The following is a 25,535-nucleotide window of genomic DNA, read 5'->3' as shown; positions in this document are numbered from 1 at the left end:
TTATGTGTATCGTGACGCGCGACGCTTATCGTATTGTTAAGAATAAGAATACATACGCATTCTAACAATCCTTTGGTCACCCTAATGCTGTATAGTTAACGGCACATTAAATATCTATTGAAGCAAGCATGTGTTTTAGAGTGACCACCGCAACGTTACAAATGCGCCTCCAAATAAGGCATTCGTGCCGCCTCGTAGTAACATCCACAGCCAGTGCGCCGGCTTGCTCAACATTCGTGAATGACCTATTCGATCGGGTTTTCTCCCTTGCCGAAAGTCGGTCAATGTGTTGTATTTAGGTTTGTCAACACCGCGAAAACTCATTCAGCGTGCGAGTAGGAAATCCCCCTTGTCAATGCCGGGGTACATTTACAATGTCGGGATACAACGTTGGCCAAGTCGAAGCACTGTTATCTCCTGCCAAGGTAGGGCCTACATCTGTATGTTTAATACATGTTTCTAATTAATTAGTTAATTAATTCTATATATATTTTAAGAAACACGTGGACTATTTCATCATACTGTAGGTTTCTGAAGACATGTGGTTCATTAGTTTTGTTTTAGAATAATTTGTTCAATCCATAACGTTCGCTACAACGTGTGTGGGATCTAGGGATGGAGAACAGTCATTTAAGGTGGAAATGAAGAAAGAGTAATATACAATATGGCTTCTCAGTTAACCAATACACTGGGCTTTTATTCACGTTTGGTCCACAGCTGCCTATAGCAGATCGATGCCTGTTACTGCCGATTCCAGACTTTTTCTGGTTTATTTTGTACATTTTTAGTTGGGTGGAGGAGTTGTGTTTAATAGATTTTTTCCCCTTTTCGTGGTGAGCTTGATAACAGAACGAAATTAGAATAATAATTTCCCGCTAAAATAACGGCACTAATAAAAATAGAGAGAAGTCTTATTTATTGTGGCCTTACCGTGAGAAATATTGGAACACTATATCCACGCACAGTATTCATAGTCAGAGATACATTGTCGTTTGCGTATAGCACGCGCTAACGCGGGAAACAAGTCGTGAGCTAATTCACAGACATATCTCAGAAACTGCCAGTATTTGGTCAGGTACGCCATACACAGCCGACCACGTGTGTGGCACAAATATGAAAAAACCCCGATAATATCTCTCTCTCTCTCTCTCTCTCTCTCTCTCTCTCTCTCTCTCTCTCTCTCTCTCTCTCTCTCTCTCTCTCTCTCTCTCTCTCTTTTTTTCTCTGTCGGTAAAATGGATAACTAACTATGACTGTCAACACAGTGTCGGTTGTGGGGGACAGTATTAATGTCGGTGTGACGATAAATAATAATGCTCTAATACACCTAGAACGGAAATAAGAGATGTGGGTTAAAGGCGCAATTGCACGACGTGAACGGTAACAGGTTTGTACAAAGGCCCGCTCTTCACAAGTACTTTATGGCTGGCTGAGGTAGGCTCGTTCCTGATAAGGTTCTTCACGAAAGTGACATCCAGGTCCGGAAACGTATTGACAAAATATTATCATTGTAGGTACAATCATGTAAATCTGTCTGAAAACCTATTCATTAAGAAAATGAAACAATTTATTTGTAAAGTTGGACGTATGCCTCTTAAGAGTGGCTCAATGCAGACATGAAGAAACTATCCTCAGTGTTCTGGTAGAGTTGCCACTGTTAATATTCAACTTATCAAATGTCTACCACCCAAAAGCCGATGATTAATTATTCAGTGTTCTAGTGGTGTCGTTAAACAGATCATCTTTGTAAAAGGTTTTCCCACCACTCCATCCCGCGCGCGTATTTAGGATCATTGCTGACCTTGCAAAGTATACCGTTATGAAAGACTTATGGCAGATTTAAAGGTGCTATGTCAAAGTTGCAATAATTACGCACGTTTCGCAGATTGATATTCAATTTTAACACATTAAACAGTAATTGTTAATCAATGTTTAATTTGTTAGAAATATCGCTAATTAAGATTTGAAAACACAATGTTCCGGCCTCGTCCGATCTGAGCAACACGTTACAGTGTTCCAGACTCAGAGCTCGTGTCTCGCCCCCTCCACACCCCAACCTCCTTCACAAAGTTAGGTCAGGTAATAGGTTTAATGTGCACATTCAGAGAAAGCTGTTGTACAACACGCCTGTCATGGACGCAGGTGGCGACTTTCGTCCAGGACAGGTAAAGTTCTCAAATTTCTGTATCCGCCCTTAAAGGGACAGTCCTGAGTTTGTTGCCATCGTTAAGATATTGCAGACTACCAGAGACGTTTCAAGGACAACAAATTTGAATTAAAAACATTTTCTGCATAAAATATCAGTGTCTGTATATATTTAAATGTGTTTCTGATCGTCCCAGTATTGTACTAGCTAAAACTTCATTTCGTTTCCCAAGATATTCAGTTTCGGTTTCATACAAATAACAGGACCACAAGAAACACTGAATATACACACACCTATATTCTAAAGAAGAAACAATATTCAGTATGTAATTTTAGTCGTTACAATATTTTATTAATCGGAACATCTTACAATGGCGACAAACTCAGGACTGTCCCTTTAAATACTATGTTATTTGACGATCCATTGTGAAAACGGCCTCGGTGGTGTAGTGGTTAAGCCATCTGACTCGAGGCCTGGTAGGTATTGGGTTCACATCCCGATACAACTCCCACCCACAGCGAGTTTAACGACTGCAAAGAACACCACCTCTCTCTCTCTCTCTCTCTCTCTCTCTCTCTCTCTCTCTCTCTCTCTCTCTCTCTCTTACTAACCACTAACAACTAACCCACTGTTAAGACAGACAGCTTATATAGCTAAGGAGTGTATCCAGAATAGCGTGCTTTAACTCTTAACTGGCTATAAGTACGATTTTTTTTTAAATAAATAAATGGCTCCATTATGCAATACATTGGGGCTGAATTTAGCTCAGTCGGTTGAGTCCTCCCTTGAGGTGCTTGCGTCGCAGGATCCATTCAACTGATTGTTTTGTTTCCGTTTCAGCCAGTGCACCATAACTGATCAAAGGCCGTGGTATGTGCTTTCCTGTCTGTTGGAAAGTGCATATAAATATCCTTTGCTACATTAGGAGAAATGTAGCGGGTTTTCTCTGATGACTGCGTGTCAGAATTACCAAATGTTCGACATCCAGTAGCCGACGATTAATTAACCAATATGCTCTAGTGCTGTCGTTAAACAAAACAAGCAAACTCATTATGCAATATAAGGCTAGGCGGTTGACCTGATATTATGGTTTTAAATTTCACCAAAAACGTCTGTCTCGTGTCAGATCGACTGGTTGGCGACCGTTGCTGTTTCTGTGCAGGGCGTGAGCGCTTCATTGTATTTCGTTGATTCTAATCTGTGGCGGAAAAAAACAAATAACTCGTACGTAGGTCACGTTCTAAAATACAGGCCTCCTAGAGAACTATGATTCAATCTTATTATTTTATTTCATTTTATTTTATTTCATTTTTATCCTGTTCTGTTCTATTTCATTTTGTTTCATTTCAGCTCTCTCTCTCTCTCTCTCTCTCTCTCTCTCTCTCTCTCTTCGAATTCTCCAAATCTGCTTTTACCAATTCCAAAGTTTGTGGGAAGCTTCCTTGATACGCGCGGAGAACCAAATTTGTAAATGTGATCATTCATACCCCCCCCCCCCCCCCCCACACACACACACACACACACACACACACACACACACACACACACACCATGAGATTGAATTGGCTAATACACACAAAACGTTTACATCGAACATTTAGTCCGCATATTAGACCATCCGCAGTGCCGGTGGTGGAAGGCGCAGATGTGACGTTAAGCAAGGGCTTTTCCCCGTTATTTTATTTATGTAACCACCGAGACCGTGTGTTGCAACTTGCCACGTATTTGGTATCTATGGTTATTAAAAGCTGGTTATATATTAACAACTGTATTGTTTTGAACCGCGGTGACACGTTGTCAGATTAGTGCTAATGGGCTTTCCATACTATTTGTGGCAGTCGCCACGGCGCGGATAAGCCTATCAATCCTAATATATTCGTTAATATTTGTCATTGTCTAACCGGGCATTCGATTCGTACCCAGCCAGGCCACTGGTATAGAGGTTAATAGATTTGAGTACATTTGAAACTGTCTAACGTATTACTTCTGCCGGTCTTCGTAATCGTGCACGTGTGTGCCTTTGGAGATGTGTCGCTCAACACACCTCCCCCCCACTTTTAATTATTACATTTTGCTTTATGGTTTTCTGATATGTTCATATGAACCTATATTGTTTTCATGGTAGGTTATTGTAGATAATTTTTCTTAATTTTAAATCATGTTAAAAAGTTTAGTTTGTTTGTTTAACAACACAACTTGAGCACATTAATTTATTAATCATCGGCTATTGGATATCAAACATTTGGTAATTTTGACATATAGTCTTAGAAAGGAAAACCGTTGCATTTGTCCATTAGTAGCAAGGGATCTTTTATATGAACCTTCCCACAGACAGAATAGCGCATACCACAGCCCTTGATATAACAGTCGTGATGCACTGGCTTGAACGAGAAATAGCCCAATGAGACCACCGACGAGGATCGATCCCAGGCCGATCACGCATCAAGCGGACGCTTTACCACTGGGTTACGTCCCGCCCCTCAACATGTTAATGTCAAAAGTACAAATGTTATTTATGTACTGACTTTCAGAACAGAATTAGAAAGGGGAATAAAACTAATTGGGGGTCAAACAAGTTGGACTGATAAAAGGTGTTTTAGCTATTTAAGTTTGCTCCACGACTGACATGTCATAGAAATGGATATAACGGACTCATTGCTGGATATCTGAACTGGTCGCCGATATGGAGATTGTGGGTTTCTTGTCTACCTTTCTAGACGAAATGTCACAAGTACAATTATCGGAGACTGTGGGTTTCTTATCTACTTTTGTAGACGAAATGTCGCAAGTACAATTATCACACTTAATAAATGCTCATTGATCAGTATGCCGGAGTGTTGGTTAGCAAACTTTCCATTCCTGTGACATGTCAGTCGTGGAGCAAACTTAAACAGCTATTATTTTCTTAGCATTGTGATTACACATTCAAGCCTGGCTTCCCCGTCTGTGGTAGGTGTAACCAGGTGTTTTACACTGCATTCAGTACACAGGCTTGCCCGTCTGTAGTAGGTGTAACCAGGTGTTTTACACTGCATTCAGTACACGGCTTCCCCGTCTGTGGTAGGTGTAACCAGGTGTTTTACACTGCATTCAGTACACAGGCTTGCCCGTCTGTGGTAGGTGTAACCGGGTGTTTTACACTGCATTCAGTACACAGGCTTCCCCGTCTGTGGTAGGTGTAATCAGGTGTTTTACACTGCATTCAGTACACAGGCTTCCCCGTCTGTGGTAGGTGTAACCGGGTGTTCTACACTACATTCAGTACACATGCTTCCCCGTCTGTGGCAGGTGTAACCGGGTGTTTTACACTGCATTCAGTACACATGCTTCCCCGTGTGTGGCAGGTGTAACCGGGTGTTGTACACTACATTCAGTACACAGGCTTCCCCGGGTGTTGTACACTACATTCAGTACACAGGCTTCCCCGTCTGTGGTAGGTGTAACCGGGTGTTTTACACTGCATTCAGTACATAGGCTTCCCCGTCTGTGGTAGGTGTAACCGGGTGTTTTACACTGCATTCAGTACACAGGCTTCCCCGTCTGTGGTAGGTGTAATCAGGTGTAACCGGGTTTACACTGCATTCAGTACATAGGCTTCCCCGTCTGTGGTAGGTGTAACCGGGTGTTTTACACTGCATTCAGTACACAGGCTTCCCCGGGTGTTGTACACTACATTCAGTACACAGGCTTCCCCGTCTGTGGTAGGTGTAACCGGGTGTTCTACACTACATTCAGTACACATGCTTCCCCGTCTGTGGCAGGTGTAACCGGGTGTTTACACTGCATTCAGTACACATGCTTCCCCGTTTGTGGCAGGTGTAACCGGGTGTTGTACACTACATTCAGTACACAGGCTTCCCCGGGTGTTGTACACTACATTCAGTACACAGGCTTCCCCGTCTGTGGTAGGTGTAACCGGGTGTTTTACACTGCATTCAGTACATAGGCTTCCCCGTCTGTGGTAGGTGTAACCGGGTGTTTTACACTGCATTCAGTACACATGCTTCCTCGTCTGTGGTAGGTGTAATCGGGTGTTTTACACTGCATTCAGTACACAGGCTTCCCCGTCTGTGGTAGGTGTAACCGGGTGTTTTACACTACATTCAGTACACATGGTTCCCCGTCTGTAGTAGGTGTAACCGAGTGTTTTACACTACATTCAGTACACATGCTTCCCCGTCTGTAGTAGGTGTAACCGGATGTTATAAACTACATTCTGTACACAAGCTTCCCCGTCTGTAGTAGGTGTAACCGGGTGTTTTACACTACATTCTGTACACATGCTTCCCCATCTATAGTAGGTGTAACCGGATGTTTTACACTACATTCAGTACACATGCTTCCCCGTCTGTAGTAGGTGTAGGTGTAACCGGGTGTTTTACACTACATTCAGTACACATGCTTCCCCATCTATAGTAGGTGTAACCGGGTGTTCTACACTACATTCAGTAAACAGGCTTCCCCGTCTGTAGTAAGTGTAACCGGGTGTTTTACACTACATTCAGTACACATGCTTCCTCGTCTGTAGTAGGTGTAACCGGGTGTTTTACACTACATTCAGTAAACAGGCTTCCCCGTCTGTAGTAGGTGTAACCGGATGTTATAAACTACATTCAGTAAACAGGCTTCCCCGTCTGTGGTAGGTGTAACCGGGTGTTCTACACTACATTCAGTACACAGGCTTCCCCATCTGTGGTAAGTGTAACCGGGTGTTCTACACTACATTCAGTACACAGGCTTCCCTGTCTGTGGTAGGTGGTGTTTTACACTGCATTCAGTACACGGCTTCCCCGTCTGTGGTAGGTGTAACCAGGTGTTTTACACTGCATTCAGTACACAGGCTTGCCCGTCTGTGGTAGGTGTAACCGGGTGTTTTACACTGCATTCAGTACACAGGCTTCCCCGTCTGTGGTAGGTGTAATCAGGTGTTTTACACTGCATTCAGTACACAGGCTTCCCCGTCTGTGGTAGGTGTAACCGGGTGTTCTACACTACATTCAGTACACATGCTTCCCCGTCTGTGGCAGGTGTAACCGGGTGTTTTACACTGCATTCAGTACACATGCTTCCCCGTGTGTGGCAGGTGTAACCGGGTGTTGTACACTACATTCAGTACACAGGCTTCCCCGGGTGTTGTACACTACATTCAGTACACAGGCTTCCCCGTCTGTGGTAGGTGTAACCGGGTGTTTTACACTGCATTCAGTACATAGGCTTCCCCGTCTGTGGTAGGTGTAACCGGGTGTTTTACACTGCATTCAGTACACATGCTTCCCCGTTTGTGGCAGGTGTAACCGGGTGTTGTACACTACATTCAGTACACAGGCTTCCCCGGGTGTTGTACACTACATTCAGTACACAGGCTTCCCCGTCTGTGGTAGGTGTAACCGGGTGTTTTACACTGCATTCAGTACATAGGCTTCCCCGTCTGTGGTAGGTGTAATCGGGTGTTTTACACTGCATTCAGTACACAGGCTTCCCCGTCTGTGGTAGGTGTAACCGGGTGTTTTACACTACATTCAGTACACATGGTTCCCCGTCTGTAGTAGGTGTAACCGAGTGTTTTACACTACATTCAGTACACATGCTTCCCCGTCTGTAGTAGGTGTAACCGGATGTTATAAACTACATTCTGTACACAAGCTTCCCCGTCTGTAGTAGGTGTAACCGGGTGTTTTACACTACATTCTGTACACATGCTTCCCCATCTATAGTAGGTGTAACCGGATGTTTTACACTACATTCAGTACACATGCTTCCCCGTCTGTAGTAGGTGTAGGTGTAACCGGGTGTTTTACACTACATTCAGTACACATGCTTCCCCATCTATAGTAGGTGTAACCGGGTGTTCTACACTACATTCAGTACACATGCTTCCCCGTCTGTAGTAAGTGTAACCGGGTGTTTTACACTACATTCAGTACACAAGCTTCCCCGTCTGTAGTAAGTGTAACCGGGTGTTCTACACTACATTCAGTACACAAGCTTCCCCGTCTGTAGTAGGTGTAGGTGTAACCGGGTGTTCTACAGTACATTCAGTACACAAGCTTCCCCGTCTGTAGTAGGTGTAACCGGGTGTTTTACACTACATTCAGTACACAGGCTTCCCCGGGTGTTGTACACTACATTCAGTACACAGGCTTCCCCGTCTGTGGTAGGTGTAACCGGGTGTTTTACACTGCATTCAGTACATAGGCTTCCCCGTCTGTGGTAGGTGTAACCGGGTGTTTTACACTGCATTCAGTACACAGGCTTCCCCGGGTGTTGTACACTACATTCAGTACACAGGCTTCCCCGTCTGTGGTAGGTGTAACCGGGTGTTCTACACTACATTCAGTACACATGCTTCCCCGTCTGTGGCAGGTGTAACCGGGTGTTTTACACTGCATTCAGTACACATGCTTCCCCGTTTGTGGCAGGTGTAACCGGGTGTTGTACACTACATTCAGTACACAGGCTTCCCCGGGTGTTGTACACTACATTCAGTACACAGGCTTCCCCGTCTGTGGTAGGTGTAACCGGGTGTTTTACACTGCATTCAGTACATAGGCTTCCCCGTCTGTGGTAGGTGTAACCGGGTGTTTTACACTGCATTCAGTACACATGCTTCCTCGTCTGTGGTAGGTGTAATCGGGTGTTTTACACTGCATTCAGTACACAGGCTTCCCCGTCTGTGGTAGGTGTAACCGGGTGTTTTACACTACATTCAGTACACATGGTTCCCCGTCTGTAGTAGGTGTAACCGAGTGTTTTACACTACATTCAGTACACATGCTTCCCCGTCTGTAGTAGGTGTAACCGGATGTTATAAACTACATTCTGTACACAAGCTTCCCCGTCTGTAGTAGGTGTAACCGGGTGTTTTACACTACATTCTGTACACATGCTTCCCCATCTATAGTAGGTGTAACCGGATGTTTTACACTACATTCAGTACACATGCTTCCCCGTCTGTAGTAGGTGTAGGTGTAACCGGGTGTTTTACACTACATTCAGTACACATGCTTCCCCATCTATAGTAGGTGTAACCGGGTGTTCTACACTACATTCAGTACACATCCTTCTCCGTCTGTAGTACGTGTAACCGGGTGTTTTACACTACATTCAGTACACATGCTTCCCCGTCTGTAGTAAGTGTAACCGGGTGTTTTACACTACATTCAGTGCACAAGCTTCCCCGTCTGTAGTAAGTGTAACCGGGTGTTCTACACTACATTCAGTACACAAGCTTCCCTGTCTGTAGTAGGTGTAGGTGTAACCGGGTGTTCTACACTACATTCAGTACACAAGCTTCCCCGTCTGTAGTAGGTGTAACCGGGTGTTTTACACTACATTCAGTACACAAGATTCCCCGTCTGTAGTAAGTGTAACCGGGTGTTTTACACTACATTCAGTACACAAGCTTCCCCATCTATAGTAGGTGTAACCGGGTGTTCTACACTACATTCAGTACACATGCTTCCCCATCTATTGTAGGTGTAACCGGGTGTTCTACACTACATTCAGTACACAAGCTTCCCCGTCTGTAGTAAGTGTAACCGGGTGTTTTACACTACATTCAGTACACATGCTTCCCCATCTATAGTAGGTGTAACCGGGTGTTCTACACTACATTCAGTACACAAGCTTCCCCGTCTGTAGTAAGTGTAACCGGGTGTTTTACACTACATTCAGTACACATGCTTCCTCGTCTGTAGTAGGTGTAACCGGGTGTTTTACACTACATTCAGTAAACAGGCTTCCCCGTCTGTAGTAGGTGTAACCGGATGTTATAAACTACATTCAGTAAACAGGCTTCCCCGTCTGTGGTAGGTGTAACCGGGTGTTCTACACTACATTCAGTACACAGGCTTCCCCATCTGTGGTAAGTGTAACCGGGTGTTCTACACTACATTCAGTACACAGGCTTCCCTGTCTGTGGTAGGTGGTGTTCTACACTACATTCAGTAAACAGGCTTCCCCGTCTGTGGTAGGTGTAACCGGGTGTTGTACACTACATTCAGTACACATGCTTCTCCGTCTGTGGCAGGTGTAACCAGGTGTTGTACACTACATTCAGTACACAAGCTTCCCCGTCTGTAGTAGGTGTAACCGGGTGTTCTACACTACATTCAGTACACAGGCTTCCCCGTCTGTGGTAGGTGTAACCGGGTGTTCTACACTACATTCAGTACACATGCTTCCCCGTCTGTGGTAGGTGTATCCGGGTGTTCTACACTACATTCAGTACACATGCTGTTTTAAAACTTTTCAAGTGCTTTTATTCTGTCAGGGTATACTGGTGCAGGCTTCCTTTGTTTTCTGCTTTCTCTGGTTTTCTGGGCATGGGATGTGCTCACACTGACAACTGTTTCTGTGTTCTGGTCAGAAGCTTTGTGACATTCAAATGAGAACAGACGACATTTGTAACAAGAGACGATTTTATTCACAACTATGCACAACTAACATTCACAAGAAGTTTAAAGGTGCTATCATTTTGTAAGAGTACAACCAGCATTATGCTAGTGTAAAGACCCGAGCTACAATCGTTATGCTTGGAGCCAGGGATCATCATATCCCACCCGATGGATGATCCAAAGAAACAGTAGACCCTGCCGAGTTGTTCGTGTTTTTCCCCATACAACACTTCGGTAACATAGGTGATAAACAATATGCTGGTATATCGTAACATTCCTGTTGTGGTTTTACTGCAGTGCTGGAGTAACCAGGTTAACGGACTTGCCCTGAGCGTGTAGCCAGGAAACAAACCTGTCGATCGTTCTACTCACTGTGCAATAAAACTTAGTCAAACTTTCAGTTATGAAGCGTTATAGTGACAAGTGCCCTTTGATCCATTTTTTTTTTTTTTTTAAATCTGTTTGGCGGTTGGAATTTTAACACAGGGATTGATCCCAAACCGACCGCGCTTCTAGCGAGCGCTTTACCACTGTGCTACTTCCCGTCCTCAACTTGTAATAATTGAAAAGGACTGCGTTGGCCGAAAATATGGTATAATGGCTACAAATTCAAAATAGTCCATTTAAATATTCCAGTCATAATAATTATATATAAATATAAGGGCCAGAATTGTTTTATTTCTACAAATTCAGAACAGTCCCAGAATATATCTGCCATAAAAGTTATATATGAATATAAGGACTATAATTGTTTCGGGGGTGAGGGTGTTTTAATGGGGAGATGTCACAATAGTTGTATAACCAGAACTCAGTCTAGTTAACCAATCAGAATGTAAGCAATAAAATGCGTTTCTATGATATTCAGTATGTTATTGTCGCGGACAGAACTTTTGCGAAGTAAGAGGCTGTGCCCACGCAGCGAACATTTTGTTTTCAAATTCTTGATGAGCGAATTTCTAGTCAATTTAAAATTGATTAGTAACTATTGTTTAATATTTTAAAATTATTACCCCAGCGGAACTCTTAACGGGGAAAATGTGTTTCTTATTTTCTCTTTGAGAATTATTCTCTATTGGTGTAACGAACAATACTATTGGACGATTTGACCCTTACAAACCAATGACCATGTCAGTACTAAACATGTCGTCATCACGATTTGGCAACCACAACAATGACGTCACGTAGTTTAAAGAGTTTATGTTTACGTGTCTCTGTTTTCATTGTTTATCTTCCTCGTGAAATAATTTTCACTTGCCATGAGCTTTAGCGAGTGACAAATAAAAATTATTTCACGAGGGACATAAATTTCATAACTGGTAACTCTGTTTATGTAGCAATCTCCCAGCGTGACACGACGGACGTGCCTGGACAGTTTTCTGATAGAAATTACCCATACACATATCTGGAGTACAACACACGTGCTAAGCTTGATTAAAGTTAGATGTAACAGTTGTGTTTCTTTCTTTAGAAAATAAGAAATTATTAATCATAGTATAGTGAATGCAATGGTAGCAATCCATGGTGTCATACACTTTGTTTTTCTTTCAATTCCCCAAATCAGGCGCGGGTGCAGGAATTTATGCAGGGGGGGGGGGGTGTCTAGACTACTGCCAGTGAAATTTGTAGAGGGGCAATGATAGGGTCTCACGGAAAATGTATTAGGAAAAAAGGAAAATTCGCTCGAGGGGTTTTGACCCCTCGAACCCCCCCCCCCCCCTGCATATGCGCATGCAAATATTAATTAAATTTGAGTCTAAGGAAAATGATCTAGTTGAAAGTATATGTTTCCACAATTATTATTATTATTATTTTATTGATTGAATTTGACTGCATATTTTGAGATGGAAATCGACCGATCGCTAACACATACGTATGTATGGAAGTAATAAACACTGAACCGTATAAGAGAAATAACCTGTCTATTTCAGACATGTCCTTCAATCATAGGTGAGCAATAGCCACAACACGAGTATATTATTAAAACGGGGAATAATCGATAAGAACAACGTGTTTACCTATATGCCTTGGTATTATAAAAAAAAAATATATATGTATATATATATCACAGGCGCCAAGGTTATGGGAACGTCAACACAAGACAAACGAAGCGAAGCAACACAGTTGTCCACACGACATTGTTCAAAAGAAACTACATGTAGTTTGTGGAATCCCTCGGAATTGGACAGTGTAGAATGAGAAGTTGTCCAGGGTCGAATCCACATTTCAGTATGGTTGAAGCGATAGATTTATCTCTAGACCCACTTTTCATATTTATCGCGGAAACTTGTAGCGTCCGGGGGGGGGGGGGGGGGAGAGAGGGGGGCAGTTGTTTGTCTAAACCCATCACTCTTTTTCTTAATATAAAGAGACGCGTGTGCAAGGAGTGGGGTTCGCGGGTCGAAACTTCCCACCGCTCAAGAAAATTATCTGGGGGTTTTTCAATATATTTTTCGGAGGAGCGTGTCATCACGCACGCACACACACACACACACACACATACACACACCCTCCTGCTAACATATCTGCGCCTGATAAACTATACATATAGGTGAAAGAGAGTTAAAAGTCTGTTAGTTTGTTTTGTTTAACGACATCTAGCGGTGTCGTTAAACAAAACAAACTTTTAACTGATTTTGCACAGAACGAGTCATCTGTTTAAAGAGTACCTGTACGTTACTTGTATTACACAATTGCAGTAGGGAAGATATCTGTAACGACAACTCTGGATATTTGTGACTAACATATTAAGCTTATTTCTAACACACTCGTTGGTTGAGAACATCATTCGTTATTTTTATAACACATACTTGTTAACACATACACGTACGTTAACATTTTAAAGATATACGACTGTCTAATCCTAGGTGATGACCAGGTCACCAATGCCAAACCATCCAATTAAAAAGAAACAGAGAACGGTCGAATCGATTACTCCATGACGTACAAGATACCCTGAAATTGACTTGTCTATGACGCACAAGTTAACAAAGCGCAAGGGCCATAAATAGGTTTTTGTTGGAAAAGGCATTTAAATTTATTTTAAAACGGGTTTTTTTTTCAGGATATGTAAGAAATAGAATACAAAACTTTTGTCCGTTAGATACCATTTTTCTTACAACTCGTTGTTTACAAACGTATCGAACTCGCTTTCGCTCGTTATATACAGTTTAAAACCACTTGTTGTAAGATAAATGGTATCTAACGGCTGCTCATGTAGTATTCTTTATATAATAACTCATTGTAAGATAGAGGCATCTAACGGCCACTTGTATTCTTTATATAAATAACTCGTTGTAAGATAAATGGCATCTAACGGCCACTCGTGTAGTATTTTCTCTATAAACAACTTGTTGTAAGATAAATGGTATCTAACGGCCACTCTTGTAGTAGTATCTATATAAACAACTCGCTGTAAGATAAATGGTATCGAACGGCCACTCGTGTAGTATTTTCTCTATAAACAACTTGTTGTAAGATAAATGGTATCTAACGGCCACTTGTAGTATTCTTTATATAAATAACTCGTTGTGTGATAAATGGCATCTAACGCCACTCATGTAGTATTTTCTCTATAAACAACTTGCTGTAAGATAAATGGTATCTAACGGCCACTCTTGTAGTATTCTTTATATAAATAACTCGTTGTGAGATAAATGGTATCCTACGGCCACTCATGTAGTATCATCTCTATAAACAACTCGTTGTAAGATAAATGGTATATAAGACTAACAGCCACTCGTGTAGTATTCTCTATATAAACAACTCGTTGCAAGATAAATAGTATCTGACGGCCACTCATGTAGTATCATCTCTATAAACAACTCGTTGTAAGATAAATGGTATATAAGACTAACAGCCACTCATGTAGTATTCTCTATATAAACAACTCGTTGTAAGATAAATAGTATCTGACGGCCACTCATGTAGTATTATCTATATAAAAACAATCATTGTAAAATAAATGGTATCGAACGGCCACTCATATAGTATTCTCTATATAAACAACTCGTTGTAAGATAAATGGTATCTAACGGCCAGTCATGTATTTCCACACTTAGTCAAGAGAGAACTGGAGCGTAAAACAAGAAATCCAAGACCGTGTTTTTACTACTTGGTGATATGAATGCCAGAACCAGTACTTTACCTGATTATATTGCTGATTGTGACATTGCTGACTTGCTTGATCTAGACGAAAGTGTGAGTGAATATTTGAATAGTGCAGCATGCATAGTTAATATGAATATACCTTTAACTAGAGTCAGTCAAGATGTTAAAACGAACAATATTGGTTCTCAGCTGTTAGACATGTGTAAGTCTACTAACTTGTTTATTTTAAATGACCGTTTCGGCAATGATAAACATCTGGGAACATTTACATGTAAAGACTCATTTGTAGATGACTACAACATTGCATCCATATCCCTTCTATCATACATAAAAGATTTCCAGATTTGTTATTTCAATCCAATACTTTCATATATTCACTCAACTTTATTTTGAACTGGTGTTCATAGCAGATACTTACGTGAAATTATACAAAACTATTGATAAAGGTAAAACATCGAAAACATTTTGGAAACTTGATAGTTTGTCAGCCGACGCATATAATAATAATTTGGACGAGGAAAAGATTAATGATCTTTCATCTGATATAGAAAATGGTTTTATAAATACTGATACAATTGATAAAGAAACAATACACAAATTAGTAAGTGATTTAGCAAATGTAATGAAGATAAGTGCAGAAAAGAAAATATCGACAACAGTTTAGCCATAAAGTTTGGTTTGGAAACGAATGTAGAACAGCAAGGTATCATTTTCGTAAAGCACGACTTAAATTTAATAATACAAAGTGTAATGCTGATCACCTCTCTATGATAAATTTTGGCAAGAAATATATGAAAACAATGAAATTCTATAAAAAGAAATATGATAAATCATCTGAGGACAAAATAAGACAAATGCATGCAGGTAAGGCTAACGATTTGTGGAAATTAATTAACTCAATAAACAATAACAACAATTCTTCAAGTGAGGCAAATACAGAAATAGATACGTTATTCGAATTCTTCAAAGAAATTAACGAAACAGCTATTGATCAAAATGACAACTGATATATTGATGTTTTGCTTGGAAATAATATACTCAATGGCGAGATTACTGAAGCCGAAGTGTTAGATGCTATTAAATGTCTTCATAATAACAAAGCTATGGGTATCGATGAAATTCCCAACGAATATCTTACATATGCTGAAAGCAAACTTGTTCCCATATTTACACGATTATTGAACCTAATTTTTGATAGTGGAATATTACCGGATGACTGGTTAACAGGTATTATAAAACCAATCTACAGAAATAAGGAAAGCCAAAAGAATCGGAATCAATCGTATAGACCTATCTCAGTCGTAAGTTGTTTCGGAAAACTCTTTACATCTATTCTAAATAAAAAAAATAACTATATTTCTTGAATCGATAGAAAACCTCAAGGAAAATTAAACAGGTTTTTGCAAGAATTATAGTACAACAGACCTAACACTTTCAAATTTTATCAGTTATTTCATTTTACAAAGTTATCAACCACAAAGAAATTATGTATGTTCCTCAATGCTATTTACACTGTTTTTAAAAACATGTATATGTTATAATTATATCAGTGTATTATTATATCATATATATCACATCTAGAGTACACTTCTGTCTTTAAAATTATTTTTATATAATAATTATACCCATTTATGTATTATTGCTATTACTATATATCATAATTAATTATTATATAACATAAATTGATAATAGTACACTGCAGCTGTCAGTATATATGTTTGTAAACCACCTCAATGCATCACCGTTTGGTGATCTGAGAGAAATACAGTACTGTTCTGTGACGTCACACAGGTTACTCCTCCCCAATAATTAGAATGGTGTTTTATACGGTTAGATCCAGTTCAGTCGGTAAAGCGCACGTTCAAGGTGCTTGTTTTTTATTATTATTATTATTATTATTATTATTATTATTATTATTTTCGTCACAACCAGTGCTTCAAGACTGGTTTCTCAACGGATTTGGTATGTGTTTTCTTTTCTCTGGTAAAGCGCATATAAAAGATCTCTGGCTGCCGATGGAAAATTGTAGCTGGGTTTCTATAAGATTATAATATATGTCAGAATTATTAAAGGTTTGACATCAAATAGCGGATGATTAAAATATCAATGTTTATCGATTTATTGGGGGGTTTTGGGTTTTTTTTTTAGTTTATTTTATTTTATTTTAGTTTGCAATTATAATAAAATGCAAAACATGGTCTCGGTCGAGATGACTACCGAACTGCTATTTTAATTTAGGTAAAGCTACTGTAAAGCACAAACTAGTACTCATTTATGTTAGTTTTGTTTTAGAACATGTTAACTCTATCACAAATGGCAAATAATTTGGTGTGGTGGAACCATTAGTATAAACAGGGGAGAGAATTACTGGCGCTGTCTCGGGCAAGAAATACTATTTTCTACACACCTCGGTGATTCGTTGCACCACGTTTCAAAACGAGCTGGTCCACATATTTGTGACCTGGAGCGGGTAACGCGCTAAGGTTAGTGGCAGAGGTGCAATCCCAGCTCACGTTTCGCCAGACAGTTCTAAAAGTAGCTTTTTGCATGCCCGCAAAAATAACTAGCAGTAAACTAGCACCACAGTACTTGTGGTGAGGTGTTTGTAAGCTAATCTGTGTTGTATTGGTACTGAGGTTTTTGCCGGGAGGTTGTGGGGGAGGTTGAGAGTGATGCTCAGTGTGTAGTGATGGTGTGTGTGTGTGTGGGGGGGGGGGGGGGGTGTCAAGCATAATAATTTGCAGGGCCGTAGTTGTCACACACCACAAACTATACTTAAATGGAGTTTTTTTTTGTATTCATGTTTGCTCCCTTTTACAGGGGCGTAGCGTGATCTGGACCGGGGGGGGGGGGGGGGGGGGGGGGGGGGGGTTCGAATATGAACCAAGTGGACCTTTTTCTATTTTGTTTTTGCACCACCCGAAACTCCATATTTATAAAGCTGTATGTTTTAGTACTGAAAGCGGACCATTTGCTGCAGCCTACGCCCCTGACTTTTTTTGTTCGTTTTCTTTTTCGTCTTCCTGAAAAATACCTTATATTACAATGCCGTGATCATTTCTTTCGTTGTCTTCCCCAAGTTATTTTAGATTACACATCACGTTTTTAAACCACATCGGTGTTAGGTCTAACATTTCATTATAGAGACCCTTCGTTCTGAGAATGAGAGAGACGATTTCGTGTTACTAATTGAAAAGAGTAGTCCATGATGTGAGGGCAGCCAGTTTCCTCTCTCATCAACCTGGGACCGTAACCGACGTCTTGTAAGCACATTTCTTTCTTCTTCTTTCTAACATTATAGACGACCTATTTGAAACTTTTATGTATATGTATCTTTTACCAGATTGTTTTTCAGCAACGTCAATATCATGATTTAGGAATACAAATTGTATTATGCATTATTTTTATTTCTACTATATGATACTGACGATACCGAAACACACGAGGGTAATAATAACTTTATCATATAATATCAAGCTTAATACAACGCGTTTTTATAAACTGTATACGCAGCTTTAATTCCAGTCAGCCATTACCCGAAATTCAAATAGGGTAAGAATATTTATCATATATTATCTAGCATATCCAATGTAATCAAAGTATGTGATCTTTTTTCAGATCACATACTTTCAGAATTTATAGCTTTGCACCGTACTAAGGTGGCACTCTATAATTGACGTATGCATTCATAGTAGTCAAGCAAAAACATTTCAATAGCAAGTTTACACTGAAAACCGTCCAGCGTTCTGAAAACAAAAAACGTTACGCACTAGTTTATGTTAGGATATCTATAATGACGTCATTCAGGTTTGACGTCATTTCCATTAAAAAAACGTGTCACATATTGTTACGTCATTTGAATATCGCGTAATGGCTGACTGGAATTAAAGTTGTTTATACAGTTTAAAAAATGAAGCTTAATATTATATAATAATAGATTATTACCCTCGTGTGTTTCTGTATCGTTAATATCACATAAAAAAAAGATAAAAGATAAAAACTTTATTGCATATAAACGGAACTGGATGCAAAACATATGCATAAACAAGAAACAAACAAAATGACTAAATAAGGACTAATTATGGGCAATACATGTATAATCGTGAACAAATTTGTATACCGCACCAGCACAGGCAGGATTTTGGTTTTGCATAATATATATAAATTTTTCTTGCGTACTCATACTTTTAAATAGGTAATTATGGAAAGTTAGATATGCATATTAGGAATAAATACAATTTTTCCCATCCTTAGCTATGCAAGAGGAACCCATTTCATGACGTCGGCTCATACGGAATAAATCTTTCTCTCACCCCTAGCCATGCAGTACAGACCAATTCCATGACGTCAGACCATGCGAAACAAATCTGTATTACATACCTATTCAATCTTACTATAGTGATAAATGCCTTTGGAAACCGTGCAATAAATGTATCCTGTATCGCACATATGTGCAATCTGGACCAGAACTTTTAAATGGGGAATTCCCTTTTTCTTTTTACTGCAGTTAGTATTTTTCATTTACTTACGTCATATATGATTTACAAATGACGTCATATCGTATTTGAAACATTACACAAGGCTGCCGCAGAGTATGATTCTTGGCGTTAAATGAATCCATGAAAGGAGTTTTGATCATAGATTTAACAACTTGTTGTGATGTAAAATTAAAAACGGTTTTTGTAAAACATAGAGGAAGGTATGTAATAAATACAGAACTTCACATACGTTGTTTTCGCTTCCTATTTATTGCACTCGTTTATTTTGCGAAAGAACATACCACTCGACCGCTATGTATGTGTATATATATATATATATATATATATATATATATATATATATATATATATATATATATATATATATATATATATATATATATATATGCACCACCCACAGAAAAAAGAAATAGCCCAATGGGCTCACCGACGACGATCGACCCAGACCGACCGCGCATCAGGAAAGCGCTTTACCACTGGGCTACATCCCCCCTTCACCCCCTCACCCCCCCCCCCCCCCCCCCCCCCCATCCGATCACTTAACCAATGCGCATTTGATCCGGCCATATAACATTCTTGGTCAGCTCTACGGTGGTTAACACGGCGCGTGCACGCTAGGCAAGGTCAAACTGGCGATAGCTCGTCAGTCGTGAATACTAGTCGTGAATACTGTAACAGATGTGCAGAACGTCTCATACCTGCTCATAAACAAAACAGAGCAGTACACCAAGGTGAATCTGAATTCATTTCATTTCAGTTTAGTTTTGTGCTATTGGACACACACCTCAGCTATCTGGGCTATTTGTCCAGGACAGAGGGTTAGTTGTTAGCTGTTAGTGAGAGAGAAGAGGGTGTAGTGGTCTTACACCAACCCACTGAGTGACTAAAAACTCGCTCTGGGTGTGAGCCGATAGCGGTCTGCAAACCCAGTACCTGCCAACCTTATGTCCGATGGCTTAACCACTGCACCACCGAGACCGGTATCTAAATTCAAGTGCCGGTCTCCGTCGTTTAGTCGTTAAGCCATTGGACTTGAGACTGGTTTGGGGGCGAGGGGGTTGACCAACTAGAAACCACCATTATACATGCATCTTTTGATTTCATTTACTGTTCTGGATTGGTAACGGGAAAGCGGAAAACAAATATGAAAATGTTCATTTATCAAACAGTCTCCAAACTCTGTCAAGAACAAACTTCCAACAGACCCACCAACATTATCGAAAAAAGATGTTGGCACACACACATGCGCGCGCGCACAGACACACACACCACACACATACAAACACACAAACACACCACACACAAACACAAAACACACACAAACACACACACCTCGTACACACCACACACACACATACATACAGACACGCACGCACATACGCTGTGATTCATTTCGGAATCTCGGTGCTTTTAGAGTTCATCTGAAGTCATAGAATTAATATCCATTAAAGAAGATGACAAAAGAAAGGAATGTTTGTTTAATGACATCTCGTCATATCTTTAAACTGCAGCTATTTCATGTCTAATGCTAGGGTCAGACTGTCAACTGTCACGAACAAGTTGGCTAATTCGATGATTGCGTTGTAATTTCCCCCAACTCCAGACTTAAGACAGGTGCGCTCAGATTAACAACTAATGGGTTATACGACGAGAATCGAGCTGCAAGAGCGCTCAGACTAGCAACTGGACAGTCGTATAAGTCGTGAGAGCAGAAACGTTACCAACTTTGTTGTGGCAGTCAGTAGTCTGAGCCTAGCATACCATATGGTTCTTTCGATGTTTGTTAGACGGAAAGAAGGAAACATGCTGCCGCCACATAGGTTATGTTTACCGATAATGCAGCAAGGGAGCTTGTATATGCATTTTCCTTTATGCAGGACAGTATATACCACGGCCTTTGATGTGCTAATCGTCTATATAAAATGACATATAAAAGATATGTTGCTGCCGGTCAGTAACAAGAGCGGTCACTCATAACGGGGGAAATGTGTTTCATATTTTCTCAGTGAGAAATATTCCGCATTGGTGTAACGAATAATACTATTGGACCATTTGACGCTTACAAACCAATGGTCATGGCCCGTGCTTATAAAGCAAAATGACGTCACGTAGTTCAAAAAGAGTTCGCGTTTACGGCTGTTTTCATTGTTAAATTTGTAACAAAATGTTATTTTAATGTAATTCATTATATCTTTTTTAACAGAACAAATAGAACTTTGGTGTTTGAAAATTATCGAATAACGTGATTAAAATACAAAGTTAAAGCAACACTCAGAACAGTGTGTTTACATCGTTTTTATATGGACTACATGTATAATTACGCATGTATAAACACACCGATTTATTTATTCGTCAACTCACCCATTCGCTTTCATTTAAAAATAAATAAAATTAGTGTGTGAGGTTGACTCATAGGAAGTAATGACACCAAGCATGTAACTATGACTAAAAGAACAATACAGTTATGTATAAAACCACTAGAGAAGATTGTTCCATAAGCAGTTGACTTGCATCATATCCTTCCTCTATTTGTTTAAACTAAAAGGCTCTCATAATAGTGTATAGTGACAAAGAGAAAAGAATTTACTAAAATTAGCAACTGGTAATTAAAGAAACCAACCCGTCCACGGAAAGAGAGATAGAGACAGGAAGAGAAAGACAGACAAACAGAGGAGAGGCAGGAGAAAGTTAAAAGTTGTTTAACGACACCACTAGAGCACACTGAAAAAGAAAAAAGAGGGACGGGAGATAGGTGACATTTTTTTAATAAATAACAATTTAAATATAGACCAATTACACTTCGCCTTTTATAGCGGGAGAATACAAATTCTAAAAATATCGGGCGAGACTATGCAATAGGCGAACTTGTTTGTTTATTTCAACATTAAAAAACAGCAGGAAAAGTACAGTAATAAACTCTGGATTGTATACTAGTATAAACAGATTGTATGGCTATACCATCACGGGGTTTTTTTCCGTCATGAAACGAATTTTATATAAAATGTTACATTCAAATTAGTTTTCGGCATACTTCGTAATTCACCCGAATCATTCCGTATACCCTCGGCATAATTCCGAATGTTTTCAAATACTTTTCAAATCACTGGCATGATTTTGCAAGTGGGGTTTTAATTGGTCGAATGAAAGGTCAACTGGATATGAGCTCCCACGGGGTGCTGTTAGATCCACAGGTAATAATAATTAACCAGTGGAGCTAATTTTAATTAGATTGCTGCTAGCTGTGAGACAAAGATTGGGGTAGTGGCTGTATATCTCTACACCAAACTGTGTGTACACGTTCCAACGAGGGATGATACTATACAGAAGAAACCAAAACGTAAATACCTAAAATAGTGTAACGCCTAATTATTCAGGTTTGCTAGCTTAAAGTCACTAGGTCGCCAGAAAACGCTGCGCAGGCCTTGTGTGTGTACACCGTGCGCGAACGAACAGTCCGTATTCTTAGCTATAGCAATGTCGCTTGATTTTTATGTAGCATCCGGGTTCGCACCCTTAACTGTAATGTAATCAGATCGTTGAAAAGTCCTAGAACAGCTGCCCAGAACAAACGTCTATTCTTAGCAACGGCCCACTGTGCTTAGTAACCTGCCATCTCCACATAGCAACGACCTGATTAACGGCGTAATAGAATGCATGATCCATTTGTATTGGCTGACTAGGCGGTGAACGTTTCAGGTGTCACGTACGCATTCCCGACAAGAAAACCGGCGAAAGGTTGGCCAGCGTGGCGACCTCAATGAATGAATGACGACACCCCAATACGAAAAATACATCGGCTATTGGGTGTGAAACTTGTGGAATTTGATAAATTACTGATTTACGCCAATATAAAAATTTAAAATTTAAATGATTAACGATATAAAACAATGCATAAGCTTCACGTACGCATTTCCCAAGAAAATTGAAGGAAAGTCTGTCTGGGTGGCAATTGGGTCTCAGTTCCGACTCTTATCATATGAAGAGAAAGGAATAAACAGCCCAGCAGGCCTTTTACATTGACCCATCGATGGCCCATCGTCGACTGAATCGTTGGCCCGGTTGCCGAATTCGCAAATATACAAATATGAATATTATATATAAAGTTTTTCAAATATACAAATATAAATATTATATATAACGATTCTCAAATATACCTAAAGCTGTTAGGGTGGTATAGGTACTACAGTGTGACTTTTAGGGTTTCATTCTAAGGGTGGTCCACCATCAACAAAAGTGGATGTTACTGGAATATGGAAGTTACTGTAATCTGATGTCGGCCCGATGTCGGCTAGACATCGGGTCACAGTCGGCCCAAAGTCGGTCCAATGTCACCATAGATGCAGCTTCAAAATATCTTTTATTAAGTTATGGCAATATGATATCGGCTTACTTAGCCCAATGTCAACTTGATATTATCATAGAAGCAGATGTTAGATACACTGCAAACATATTACCAAATCACAAGCGACTCATGTCAGAAAACAATCATAAAACAGTGTATATCAGTCCATAATCAGACGGACATCTATATTAGTAGTTATCCCTAAAAACAAAACCCATATATTTAAAACATTTATTTTATTTTTAGGAAATTCACAGTTACATTAAATACATTAAATTTTTGTCTTTCTGTCCCTATCATTTCTGACACTGGAAGTTCAAAACCACTGTTTGATTCTTTTAAATGACTTCAGACTGGAAATGGCCTCTGAAATATAACAGAAAAATACCATTGTATTAATGAATATAATGCATGACATTATATACATGTATCACTATGGATTTTGTGATCATGTTTAAATACTGCATAATTAATTTGATTTACATACATGTGCCCAAAAACAAACACACAACCCAACCATAAACATATCTAATTAACATATCTAATTAGTAATAAGTTAAGTTTGTTCCAGTTTGTTTTGTTTTGATACCACTAGAGCACATTCATTAATCAGTCATTGGTTACTGGCCAGTGTCAAACATTTGGTAATTTTGATATATAGTCTTATAGGAAACAGCTACATTTTTCCATTAGTAGCAAGGGATCTTTTATGTGCTCCATCCCAGACGGGATAGCACATGCCACAGCCTTTGATATACCAGTCGTGGTGCACTGGCTGGAAAAAGAAATGGTCAAATGGGCCCACCGACTGTGATCGATCCCAAACCAACTGCACATCAAGCGAGTGTTTTACCACTGGGCTACATCCAGCCCCCAATGAGTTATGAAAACATGAAGGAAGATTAATTGTTAAAATTTGACAATTATAATACTACGTTCCAATTTCTCCATTTACTAACTGTTCAAACAAATTAATGATTGTGTTTATTGCACAAGCATGATGATGTACTGTGTCTGACTTCAACAAATCAGACCTTTGGGTACATAAAAGTTGAACATGCAGTGATGTATTAAGACATGAAATAACAGATGAAGAGGCTATTACCATCTTCTGTAAATGTCATTTGACCTAAACAAGTTGATACCAAAGCCTCACTTAGTAAAACTGATGCACTTTCATAGGTTTACACACACGCACGCATACGCGCGCACAGCGAGTGCGAGTGCGAATAATTTTTACATGCTCATATACCACTAGAGTTTCGAGCATGTCCGTCCCGGGGCCTGTCTCTGGATAGCCAGGGGCTTGTCACGGAACAGAAAAAAATTAAGCGGACAATTTTGAAATTTACATCCAAAAATTAAATAGTGGGCCTTTAAAATTTTGATTCGCTTCTCTAATTAATATAATTAATAAAGAAAATTCTACTCATTAAATTTGGTCGCTAGATTAGATCGGGTGGTCAAAAAGAAATTAGATAAGATCGGTGTCCTGACTCGGAATGGAGGGGGGGGAGGATATTGTTGAAAATGGGCAGAATTTTGAAAATAGCAATTAGTAAAAAAGTTAATAGAATTAAAAAAAAAGAAAAAAAGTTACAAGCCAAAAATAAACAGAATTGACTGCTCGGTCGAATATTTATATAATTTGGAGCATTTTAGGACAGTCCAAAAATAAATAAGAGAAAGAACTATTTAATAATATTTAAAAAAAGAAAGTAATTTCGACATAAACTTTTGAACGAAGATCTAAAAGTTTAAAGTCCGATCTGTATGTCCACGTGAGTGGCCTCGTTAAGGTCGTTAGGGTGCACAGCTTGTAGGGACGAGATGGGTTTGCATCCCGTCAAGAAAACCCCTAGATTGACAGTCAATAGGTATAGTGCTGTGCTGAAATACAGATCTTGAGAAACCGGATCCGTCTGAACGAGAGAGAGAATCAGACTAGGGCATAGTCCAGTCGTCATGGGTTGGTATAGTGGTGCGGACGGGCCCGACTCCGGATGATACGAGATGGTATCACAATAAAACAAAGTAAAGTCTAG

The 25,535-nt window shown here is 39.8% G+C and overlaps 1 protein-coding gene across 1 annotated transcript in view; it reads left to right on the top strand.

The window, feature by feature from the left end:
* Nucleotides 1-300: 300 nt before the first annotated feature.
* LOC121387272 (sodium- and chloride-dependent glycine transporter 1-like) overlaps nucleotides 301-25,535 on the top strand; it is a 76,095-nt gene continuing 50,860 nt past the window's right edge. Inside the window, exon 1 of the mRNA XM_041518297.1 lies at nucleotides 301-425. Within this exon, the coding sequence (XP_041374231.1) occupies nucleotides 375-425 (51 nt within the window). The 5' untranslated portion in view covers nucleotides 301-374. The remainder of the gene's footprint in view (nucleotides 426-25,535) is intronic.

Source organism: Gigantopelta aegis, chromosome 13 (genome assembly GCF_016097555.1).
Source record: "Gigantopelta aegis isolate Gae_Host chromosome 13, Gae_host_genome, whole genome shotgun sequence".
NCBI classification, from domain to species: Eukaryota; Metazoa; Mollusca; class Gastropoda; order Neomphalida; family Peltospiridae; genus Gigantopelta; species Gigantopelta aegis.
Note: the sequence above shows the minus strand (reverse complement) of the source record. Positions and strands in the feature narration are given on the sequence as shown.